We start from the raw sequence: 12,050 nt of genomic DNA on the forward strand, positions 1-12,050 counted from the left end.
AGGGGGAAGGCCAGGGGGAGGTGGGAGAGTAACCAGTAATGGGTAATTACTGACCAAAGTATTGAGAACTGCAAGTGAAGGTGGAGTGAGGTCTACAAGTAATGCACAGTTCTATTCAGACAACAAACAAAATGCCGTGTGTTTTGTACCATTTCTGCATTTTTAAATTATTTAGTATAATAGTGTTAATGATGCTTTGGATGCTGTATAAACACTGTAACTATACAGTAATGTTTCAATAATTTCTAATGATTGCAGTTCTGATTTTGTTTTCAGAAAGACAAATTGCTTCTGGTCTTTGGTTTGCTTGGAGAAACTATATTATATCACAAAACCAATATAAGCGCAGAGCAGCCCAAGGTGATGTTGGTGCATCACAGAATGTCATTTCTTAGCATTTCACTCTACACCATTAGATTGCTACAAATACTTCTCCCTGTAGAAAAGGTATGCCATCACTAATTTTAAGTGACTGACTTTTGGTTCTGCATTTTAAGAGAGGGAAAAAGTGATACCTTCCTCAGTGATTAATACTGGGAAAACAGCCACTGGACAGAGAAATTAATCTGATTTACATCGGCTGTTGTATGATCACAGAAGGCAGCTTTGTCTGTTCCACAGTGATCAGTGCATTTTGCAGAATCTTCTGCAGATTTCAAGTCTTAAAAAATGTTTATCATACAGGTTTTTAATTAGTTTTTGAAATGCAATGTTCTTTTTCCTCCTATAGTGTTTTTGCTGGTATGATGCATGGTTTGCAAAGCTATGCTGCCCTCTGCTCCTTTGTAGTATGTGTGCAAGTAAGACTAAGGAAGACTAAAACTACATAATGTTTAAAATCATCACTCTTAATCTGATGAAACATAGTAAGCAATTATGTTTCATACATTGTAATGATTTTAATTATTCTTTGCTTCAATGTTCTTTAAAAGAAGTTCTGTTGTAGCTCTGGAGTTGGGGTGTGTGTCTGTTTGTTTGAGATGGGGGAGTCTTATGTTTGGAAGTTTTTGTGGCATGAAAAATGTTAGAAGATGTTTAAGCCTGTATGGATTCACATTTTTTGGGGTCAGTTTTTATTGCAGTGTAGCTCTTTTTTAGACATTTCTTCAACCTGAGCAGCAGATTGATTTTTCAGTTACAGGCTTTTTGTCACAAATATGTAGTCTTTCACTAATAGTCTTTCAGGTCTCTTGTACCTGTAGATAAGTGTAGACATACTAATGCAATGACTTTTTATAATTTTTGTCTTTATCTTCTTATGTACGTAATATAAAATTTAAATTCTGTGTATGGCAGGAGTTGGAAAAAAATTACTGTATTTGAGGCCAAAATTTTAGTTGAAGGGCTACTGAATACTTGCAGTAAAAAACCCCAAACCAACAACAGAAATCCCAGTTCTTAATATTACTATGTGGAATTGTAGACAGCTTTTTATTAAATACAGAAATAATTGTGGTCTGTGTTTTCTCTGCCATCTAGTGGTTAGACAGTAAATTGACCCTGGCCAGTGGTGTGTGTGGTTCTTCGAGCTGTGGCTGGATCATACACAACTTTTGTGACTGGTTGCAGGTCTGACATTAGGACTGACATCTAATGAACTATTACTTTTTAATTAAAAAATAATTCTTCATTTAGAACTCATTTGATATGTGTTTATTTCTCTAATTTTTAGGTAGCAGCAATAGTGATTGTTCTTGTTGAATGACTGCAAATGCTGTTGTTGGTTTTACTGTATTTTCAGGCTGTTAGTCTGACAGCTGTTTTCTTTTTCAAAGGCGAGTAAAGTTTTACAAAAGAGTTTGCTGAACGCATTATTTCTTCTCTCTCTGGACGTGTCCTTCTCCTTGGAATACCCAAGCATTCATGAATCCATTGCAGCCTATCTGGAGCAGATGAGTACTGAGAACTACAGTATTTATAAACAAGCTTCAGAAGCTGCATATTCAATCGAATGCACTTGTAGCTTTATGATTGAAGTTCATAAGAAGGTATGGAATTTTATTGTATAAAATATTTCCTGTAGGCAAATTTCTTTCTTCCGCTTCCCTTTCTCTGTGGTAGAAACGACAATCTAGCATAGCCAAAGAAAATCCATGAGTATTCCCTACCATGGAAGATGTACTTAATTTATATTTGTTTTCACTAATACTACTCATGATGTTTGTAAAAATCTCATCCTAAGTAAAAACAAGGAAATAAACACTTGGAGATTGGAAGTGGGCGCAAGACCTTTTATGGCCAAAGTAATAAGAAAGAAGCAAATACTCCATTTAAATGTATGGGGTGTGTATATGTGTGTGGGTATGTATGTTGTCCAGTATTTAAATAATTCAGAAACTTTTAATTCCCAACTACTTGGCAATTGTGGCTCTAATAAACAACTACTTCTACACTGTGTGAGATTTGTGTTTCACTTTGGTATGAAGGCAACTAATATGCATTTATTGGTTAAGAGATTCAAGCATGGTACTGAAATGTTCTTCTCCATTATCAAGTGCACAAGTGATTGTGCAAAATACCTGTTCTATTTAAACCAAAATAAATACATAAAATACAGCAATATGAATGTAGTGTTAACTTAAATCTGAGTTAATCTATACTTTATATAGGCAGGTTTGGAACTTAATAGAAGCAATACTTTGCTCATAAAATACTGTTTACAATGAAGTTAACTCCATCAAATTTAAATGGCTCATGTTTAATTTATTTGGTAACCAAAAGTATGAAGACATATGTACTTAAATTGAAAAAAAACCCAAACTTGCTCTTTAATATTAATAGTGAATTGTTAAAAGTTTAACAGTGAAATCTTTCATTATACTCTCCTCACATAAAATGCATATTGATTTAAAAAAATAATTTGATTAAAAGCATAAAGTATTCAAGGATGAGTCTATTCTTGGGCATTTTAGAAAGTGTTTTGAATAGTTATAGTGTTCATGCTGTGAAATGTTAGACATCTGTTAAACTCAATGGAAGTAATGTCAATTTATTTGGATTCAGCAGCTGAAGGGCTTTCAGCTCCCAGGAGCAGGTTCTAAGATTTATGCGTTTGAAATCTATTGAATTTGTTAATCAGGTTAATTGTAAACTTCTCTGCGAAGGCTGAACCAAACCCTAGTTAGTAGATACATTAACTGATGACAAATTCTGCAAGGTTATGCAGTGACATTGTATACTCTTAATATTTCTAATTCTACTGGTATCTTTCTCTTAATTTTACTTCTCAGGGGGACGAGAATCTTTCTGAATTAGTAGAATTGGCGGATCAGGCCTTGAGTAGTCTACCGTACCATCAACACTTTCCCTTGCTTCAGGAATGCATTCGCATATGCTCAAATATGTGAGTACATTACTATTTAAAACTCTTACTTGAGAAAATAGAATATTTTTTTATAGATAAACTCTCTCAAGTAGAAGCTCAGCTTGTTCATTCCCTGTATTGGAACACTTGTTTTCTTTTAGCCATTGAAAGGTCTCTTCTAAATAATTTGTGCCCTTCTGTAGTGGATTTCTTGAAAATAGAATTTCAGGTGCTAAAAAACCTAATGTTTTATTCTCTTCTGTGTACAAGCTTTTATGATTTTGAGTATAAAGTTACTGTGTGATTTTTTTCAAAGAAACAGTCTTAAAACTCTTTGACCTGTCTTTCAAACATTTTTTAATTCCTTCGTTCCAAGTGTATTTGTGTAACTTACTTTTATTTTACTTTCAGAAATCCTAAAGAACTTATTTTATTGTAGAAGCCGTATATTACAGTATGGTATCTCATTTATTAAACAGTATGTTTTTATTGCTTTTTACATTTTCTGTGTCTCTAGTTAGAGAATTTAAGTTACCTTGCGGTGCCTGGAAAAGTTCTCTGTTGAACACTTAATTAGAAATAAAAAACTCTTAATTTTATACTGACTCAGAATTTAACTTCAGGGATTTCTTCAAAGGAAACTATGTTTAAGAGCTCTCTAACACGTTTTTTTAAATTATGAAATGTCAAAACACTTTTCAGTGTTCTAGTGCTTTTAAAATTAATTATTATTTGTTTACTGTTTCAGGCAACAGGAAATTCACCTCAATTTTTTAACTAACAACAGTTCACTTTGTGATAGTGAGATGGGCTTTTACATCTACAAGGGAAAAATTCCAAAAGCATAGAATTTTTTTAATAATCATATGCTATGATCTAAGGAACCTATTGAAGCTCAGTAGAACTTTATTTTTTCAGATGAATGTAAATGTTTGTTGAAAAACTATTGTCTTTGATTACCTATGTGTATAAAACAAATAAAAAAATGTACAAATGTGAAGAATGATTTATGATTTTGGCAAATATATTGTGATCTCTGAATTGTTGTCTGTCAGATCATTTTTCAGGATCTGTACCTCTTCAGGAAGTACTTTTCAGAGACCATCCTAAAATTTAACAGGAAATTTTTTGTGGAAATCTTTGGGTACTGTAAAATAAATAATAGTTAAATTAATTATTTTTCTTTTTTTAGTTGGAAGTCTGCCGAGGCTAACTCATGGCTCCAGGCTGACGGTCAGAAGGTGCTTCTTCGTCTATTGTCTCATCCTTTGCTGAACATAAAAACTGAAGCCTATCACTGCTGTTTGGAAGTGGTTAAGGTTAGAACTAATGCTTACTTAATGCTCTTGCTGTTGGGCAAGTAATGCTTATTACATGATTTTTTAATGCAAATTCTGTTTACCAGGTTATGTGGTGTGAAATCTGTGTAGGCCTGGGCTTCCAGTTTGCTGCTATATTTTTGGTAATAAAACTATTTGTTTAGCTTATACTTCAGGTATTGAACTTTAGAATGACAGGATATCTGGAGGATCTCTAGAGGGGGAAATTTTATTTTTTAAAGGGATTCCTAAAAATACTGGTCACTTTGTTTTTTTGGTGCTGTTGTACAGAAATATTTCTATTTAATTCTGCTTTTGAAAAGAATTCAGATGTTCATTTTTGCTTGTCTGCTGAAATGAGGTTCATAGAATCACGGACTCCTTTGGGTTGGAAGGGACCTTTAGAGGTCATCTAGTCCAACCCCCCTGCCGTGAGCAGGGTCATCTTCAACTAGATCAGGTTGCTCAGAGCCCTGTCCAACCTGACCTTGAATGGTTCCAGGGATGGGGCACCTACCACTTCTCTGGGCAACCTGTTCCAGTGTTTCACCACCCTCATTGTAAAAAATTTCTACCTTATATCCAGTAGGAATCTACCCTGTTTTAGTTTAAAACCATTCCCCTTTGTCCTATTGCAATGAGCCCTGCGAAAATGTTGCCCCCATGTTTGTCCCCATCTTTCCTATAGGCCCTCTTTAAGTACTGAAAGGCTGAAACAAGGTCTCCCAGAGCTTTCTCTTCTCCCGGCTGAACATCCCATCTCTCTCAGCCTTTCTTCATAGAAGTGTGTCATCGCTCGGATCGTTTTAGTGCCCCTCCTCTGGATCCGCTCCAACAGGTCCTTGTCTTTCCTGTGTTGAGGGCTCCAGAGCTGAATGCAGTATTCCAGGTGGGGTGTCACCAGAGCAGAGGGGTAGAATCACCTCCCTCAACCTGCTGGCCATGCATCTTTTGATGCAGCTCAGGATATGGTTGGCCTTCTGGGCTGCCAGTGCAACATTGCTGGCTCATGTCCAGCTTTTCGTCCATCAGTACCCCCAAGTCCTTCTTGGTAGGATTGTTCTTAATCCATTCATCATCCAGCCTGAATTGATACTGAGGGTTTCCCTGACCCACCTGCAGTGTCTATACTTGGCCTTGTTGAACCTCATGAGGTTCACATGGGCCCACTCCTCAAATACAGATTCTATTACCTTCATAGCGACTTTTCAATTCCCTCTGCATTTTTTTTCATTCAGTTTTTTTTTTTTGTACCTGAGCAAAAATGATTTTGAGTTGATTGCTTTTCTGCTTTTTGCAAGGATGTGCAGTGACAGAAAAATAACCAGTAACATATTAATAAAATACTGACAATTTCAGAATAAATATTTTTACCTAGATTACGCTTTAATTGCTTAGACCTTATAAAAAACATGAAAGCAAAAAGCCTCTTTTCATATGGATAAAAGCTTGGGTTGTGTTTAGGAACATGTAAGTCCTTTGATGTACTCATTGTTTTATAACCGTAATTTGGGGGGGTTGTTGGTTTTTATTTATTTTTATATGGATACTTTGTCACTGCTTTAGTTTTTTATAAAGATAGCCCAAGGGATAAAGAGTGTGAACTTCTGAAAGTATGGCTGTACTCTACGTAGAGTGGCAATGTCGTATTCATTAGGTCACTTTAGGTATTGGCTCACAAAATAAAAATCACTTTTCTATTTTGATATAATACTTTGTCGTAATTCTTATTTTCTTTAATGGACTTCAGCTAAACTTATTGTGGTTGTAGCACCATTCAGTAATGTACTTAGATGCTGGAGCTAGTCTTTTGCAAAATAACCCTCTATCTCCACTGAATGACGCTTGTATCTTTTTGTGAGACTTTTACCTGCCTGTTTTGGATTTTGCTTATTTTAATGTAATACCAAACAACATATAAAGTTTGTCTAATTTATTTTCACTATTATTTAAAATGAAAACAAAATTAATTTGTTTTTCTTAGTCCTGTGTAGCAACAAGAATTTTCAATCAGTGATCTATAAAGGCGGTGTTTCTTCCAGGGATGTAATGTTTAGCTTTCAGAACTGAAGTCTTCCAAACCGCGTGGAGGAAGCCTTTCACTGGATGACAACTTCAGGCAGTCCATAAAACAAGATGTAGTGGTGGAGACTGTCCTGAATTTTAAAACTAACCAACTTTATTTTTACTCAAGGACTGTTTAGGTATTCATAATATCGCGAAGCCTGTGTCTTCAATCTGTCATGGAGTACATTTTCTTCTTCATCCAAAAGTTTTATATGAAATATGTACGTTTGGCCTTCAGGAAGATAAGAATGAGGTACTGTGTTTAGTAGCTATATTTATAAGTTGATGTGTATGCAAAGTAGGTGTTGATATTCTCCATGGTGGCCTGAGGCTTACCTGACTTTTGACTACATAGGGTTTCTTGTATATAGAAAAGCTATGCAAACAATGAAGTTATAGTACATGGAAAGATTTTTTTTTTTATGACGAATTCAGAGACAAAGTAATGTTCTATGCATAGGATGCTATTAAATGTAATAAAAAACAAAGAAAAATGAAATTAGCTATGTTTCTTAATCTTCTTCTGTAATACATTCAGCCCTAATAAAATGTGCATATGATGAAATAGTATTTATGATGCTTTACATTTATGGAAAACACAAAGTCTTAAGTCATTGTAAAGGTGGGATGACCTCTGAAATGTGTGTGTTGGTTGAGGAGCAAAAAACATTTTAAATCTGCTGTGTCTTGGCTGTAAAAATGTATTGCATCACTACAAACAGATGTGTGTTTAAATGTAATTATCTGAGTATCATAGAAATGTTTTATAGTATTATAGAATAGGGCCAAATTTCCATTGGGTTCATTTATGTGCATGAATATGTATCCATTATTTCCTAGCTTACATACAAGGGTAAACAGGGAATTCTGAGAGGGGGGAAAAAATTGTTAGGTTTACTTTATAGCTGATCTATAAGGTCCCTATGGTCAGAGGGGAAAGAATATTGACTAACAGGTTGGGGTGGGGTGTTTTGTTTTTTTTTTCAGCTTGTCTCCTGAAACGAGATTTTTTTTTTTTTTAAGACAGTACTGTGCACAATTCCATTCAGAAGTGATTTTTTAGATGATAGCATTTTAAAAGGAGAAATAAAATATCTTTGATAATGTGCTACATATGTGTACTTTGTATGTAATTTATCTTTTCCAAGGAAAGCATTTGACTACTCCCTTGGTGGCCTTATAAAAAAGACTGCCAGTTTTATCTTTAAGTGATTGGCCAAGCATAACAAATAGACTTCAACTGATACTGGATTTAAAAAGATTGTTGAGACGAGACAGAGAATGCATGTTTACAAAATTATCTCACTTTGTTCTCTTTACCTTATAATGCATTCTTATTCTTCTAACAAAATATATGATGTTCATAGCCAAGCATTTTTTTTTTTTTTATTACTATAGATCTGCTACTTAAGTTTTCATAAAGCATCAGTTTAATCTTTCAGGCATGTGTCAGTGAGAAGAAATTAAGAAGAACCTTGTATTCCAAGGTTGAGCTTAAGAGTTGTGATTTTGCAAATCTAGTCCCTTAAGAGATAGGCTGGAGTGGTATTATTAAAGGCTGTACCTGTTGCCTGGGTTGAGAGGATTTTTAGCTCTGGCATAAGATGGAGGTTTTTAGCTGCTAAAGGTAGGTGGTTTTACACTACATAAGCAAGAGTGAATTCTGAGAAGCTGAGGTTTTTTTTTCCCCCCTCTGTTCCCATTGCAGTAATAATACTAGCTTGTAAATACTTCAGTATTGCATATAGTATACATTACATACTGTATACAAGATGCATTAATACAGTATAAGTGCTGTATCGTATATCTTTTTTCCATTTTGATAAAGAGCTTCAGATAAATTTATGTTGCGCCAGGGGAGGTTTAGATTGGACATTAGGAAAAATTTCTTCACAGAAAGCGTTGTCAAGCACTGGAACAGGTTGCTCAGGGAAGTGGTTGAGTCCCCATCCCTGGAGGTATTTAAAAGACAGGAAGAAGAGGTGCTTAGGGACATGGTTTAGTGGTGGAAAGCAGTGTTATATTAATGGTTGGACTTGATGATCCTAAAGGTCTTTTTCAACCTAAACAATTTGATGTACAATTTGAAGTATTTGGTAACCTTCTTAGTTTGGCTGTTTTTCTCAAGGAAGTGAAATGGCCATGTAACAGTCCTTAAGTCTTTTCTTTCTGTATCTTCAGAAGCATATCATAAAACCTGGGAATGAAATGCCCCAGAAACATAGGGTCAGGAAAGAGAAGAAACAGAATTTGTTTTACCTGAAGGATAGAGGGACCAATAGGTGTATAAGTTGAAGTAATGATTTATTATTTCAGAAAAGACAAACCAAGAGTTCTAAGGGGAAAATGATTGGGCACTATCTAGGCTTTCCTAACAGCTTAGTGTTTAGTGTGACTGACAATTTAAAAGTAGCATTCTGCAGTGACAATATTTTGTCTGTAGATGTCTTTGAGATGAAACTGACCTAGACACATTAGTGGTTGCATTAGTTTCTTTTTTTTTTTTTTTTTGTTATTGAGCAGGTGAGCTGTACAGCCAAGGCCATTCTGATGCATCTATTGCAGGGACGATTAATGATGGCAGTATTGACTTGGAACAAGTTTATTGAGGCCGTCTCTCCTGTCATTCCTGTTTTACAGGTACTTCTAAGTGCTTTAATCTGAATTTGATGTATGAAATCATGTAAACAGCAAGACTGTCGTGTTGAACAACAAACACAATATTGACCTAAGTAGCAGGTGGAAAATAGATTAACAGTAATATACTTACAGACTTGTTTTGTCAGATGTCAAATGGAGAAATTTTTTATAGGGCTCCTAATGCCAGTCAAAGTTGCTACTTTGAATTTGTAGACAAATTTTAGTCTGGTATTACTAGAATGTGAAACTTTGAAATGTTGTAGTAGAAATGAGCCAGTATTGACTGGGATTTAAATGGAAATGGTTTGAAAATTTGAATGGATAATCCCAGTATAGACTAAAACATTGTATGCTTTTAAAAAAATTAGTTAATACTCCTTAGAATACGCCCCATATCTTAAATTTGAAAATTGTAACTTCTCTGTGTTGGTTACATTGTTTTCTGATCAAGTATGCTCTCAATAAATAGCAATAGGTATAAGCTGCATTTTCGTTTCCAATATTATTGAAAGTATCAACTGTCAGTATTGTCCTTAGACCTTAGTCGTCATATCTGTAACAATGTGCAAGTATTCTTTTCATTATCTTTACTCTTGGCTTGATCTGATGGGAACTTTTGCCTTTCTCAGTCTGATTTTTCAGCCTAATTTCTCCATCCAAATTTTTACTCTTTTTTTCTCTAGTGCTAGAAATATCCCTTCTATGATCTCTCTATAGTCTTCCAGATTATATTTTTTGCTGCATGTATCAGATGTCTGTTTTTTTGTGATGTCTGGAGTTTTGCCTTATTTCTGTCTTTTATTTAACTTAGCTAATACATCTAAGTATACTTTTTGTCTTTTTTTTCCCCTCAAAAAATATCACTTGATAATTATACCTACTTACTCGTATCACTGCTATAGTTTCATTTGTTGCCTCCACCTCAGTATTACCATAAGTTGAAAAAATGCTTATATAACTTAAGCCCTTACATAAACTGCACAAAAATCAAGGCAAAAATGGGGAGAAATTGTAAGTAAGATGAGCTATGGAATAGAAGGCTCAGGCAGAAAAATGTGTGGAGGAAATACACTGAGAACTTGAAAGTGGTGGGAGAAAAGTTACTTCAGAGCTTTCTGGCCCAGTAATGTCACCTTTTCTGTGTTATCCACATACATATCTTCCATTGATATTCAGGATTAGGTAGGTTGGGGTTTAATATAAGCTGTAGGCTAAACACATGAGAGAGAACTTGCCCCACTCTCATTTTTGTGAGTAGGATTTTCCTCTATACTATAGCAGGTAGTGGCTATGTACAATAGAAACTTGAGCAGAACATACCGGAGGCCTATGCTTACCTGATGCCTATAAAATGTCTTGTGTTTTACTCTGCTGTTTAAATGTTTGCAGTATCATTACTTGACATAACTGATTCTGGTTTATCTTGGTTGTGTGTGAAATGCTTTGACTAAATATCTGAAAATAGGTAGGATTTAACGTTGGGAAGTCATTTTCTTGTAGGAATGGAATTTGAAATGGAAACTGACCTTACAGAGCAGCATCATGTTAGTAGATTGAAGGGTAAAGCTTCAGGTCAAAGTACCTCTGGGCCGTGTGAAAATCTTTATTTTTAATTGTATACAGAATCATTTATTAATTTTTAAAATTGTTTTTATGGAGGAATATTTGTGTTTTCTTAAAAGTTACTGCTTTTTTTGGAGGGAGGGGGTTGCTCCTTCCCCACCCTCCCTCAGCCCCTAAAAGGGGAATTACCATGTCTAATTTGCTAAGTTAGAAAGCGGTTGGTTTTTTGTTGTTTTTTTTTTTTTTTAATTTTGGAAATTTTTGTTTGTTGTTTGTTTGTTTTAGGGTTATGCTGACACAAAAGATACGCTAGGTAACTGTATCCTCACTTTGAGTGAAACAACCTCTGACAAAGGAGAGGGTGTTCTCCCTAGAACTACCAGACTACGGGCTGCTCTGCGTCTTCTTTTCTCAAAAAAACAGTTGTGAGTAATGCTGTGTAGCATTTCAGCATGTCATCTAATGTTGAGAACAAAACAGTGTACTTAAAAATTTATTATCATGCAGTGGGTTGATTTGAAAGATAGATCAATCAATATTGAGTTGAATAAGTACTTCCCCCCAACTATATTAATTTTATAAACTAATTAATTTTTAGTTATGCAGCTAAATTTTTCTAGCATGAGGATTTATATATTTAATTGTTTACTCCTATAGGGTACGTTCTATAGCACTTAAACATTTAACATTCCATCTTTTGAATGAAGAAGGGACAAACCTGAAACGTCCTCATCTGCATGGTGGTGTGCTTTCCAGCATTTCAAACTTATTTATTGTAGAAAGACCTATTGAGCTAAAATTGGATAATAAAACAGAGTCGATATTTAAGGTGAGTAAACTCTGTCTAAATATTGTATCATTGATCAGCTTTACCTGCCAGTTGCTGAAATTACCACTTTCTGAAGGTTGCAAGATTTCATACAAATTGGCTTTCTTCATAAAAAGAAATCTGTTGATATATTCTTTCTGTGTAAACTTAAACAGTAGTTTTTATGGTACCGTATGCAACAATAAGAAAAAATTCCTTCCTTTTTTTTTTTTTTTTTTCCCCCCTCTCTGCAGATAAGTTAACAGCAAGGCTTGAGTACAGAGAGCACAGGCCTACTCTGTTTACAACAATTCCATTGTGCATGGGTAGAGTCTGCATTTTCTCACAT

The 12,050-nt window shown here is 34.8% G+C and overlaps 1 protein-coding gene across 1 annotated transcript in view; it reads left to right on the forward strand.

Moving 5' to 3' along the window:
• The window catches only part of RTTN (rotatin), an 89,515-nt gene that overhangs the window by 20,625 nt on the left and 56,840 nt on the right, over nucleotides 1-12,050 (forward strand). Inside the window, exons 11-18 of the mRNA XM_035896941.1 lie at nucleotides 277-447; nucleotides 1,776-1,988; nucleotides 3,231-3,343; nucleotides 4,497-4,623; nucleotides 6,818-6,943; nucleotides 9,214-9,330; nucleotides 11,179-11,318; nucleotides 11,551-11,722. Coding sequence (XP_035752834.1) covers nucleotides 277-447; nucleotides 1,776-1,988; nucleotides 3,231-3,343; nucleotides 4,497-4,623; nucleotides 6,818-6,943; nucleotides 9,214-9,330; nucleotides 11,179-11,318; nucleotides 11,551-11,722 — 1,179 coding nt within the window. The remainder of the gene's footprint in view (nucleotides 1-276; nucleotides 448-1,775; nucleotides 1,989-3,230; nucleotides 3,344-4,496; nucleotides 4,624-6,817; nucleotides 6,944-9,213; nucleotides 9,331-11,178; nucleotides 11,319-11,550; nucleotides 11,723-12,050) is intronic.

Source organism: Egretta garzetta, unplaced genomic scaffold (genome assembly GCF_000687185.1).
Source record: "Egretta garzetta isolate BGI_Z169 unplaced genomic scaffold, ASM68718v1 scaffold126, whole genome shotgun sequence".
Taxonomy (NCBI): domain Eukaryota; kingdom Metazoa; phylum Chordata; class Aves; order Pelecaniformes; family Ardeidae; genus Egretta; species Egretta garzetta.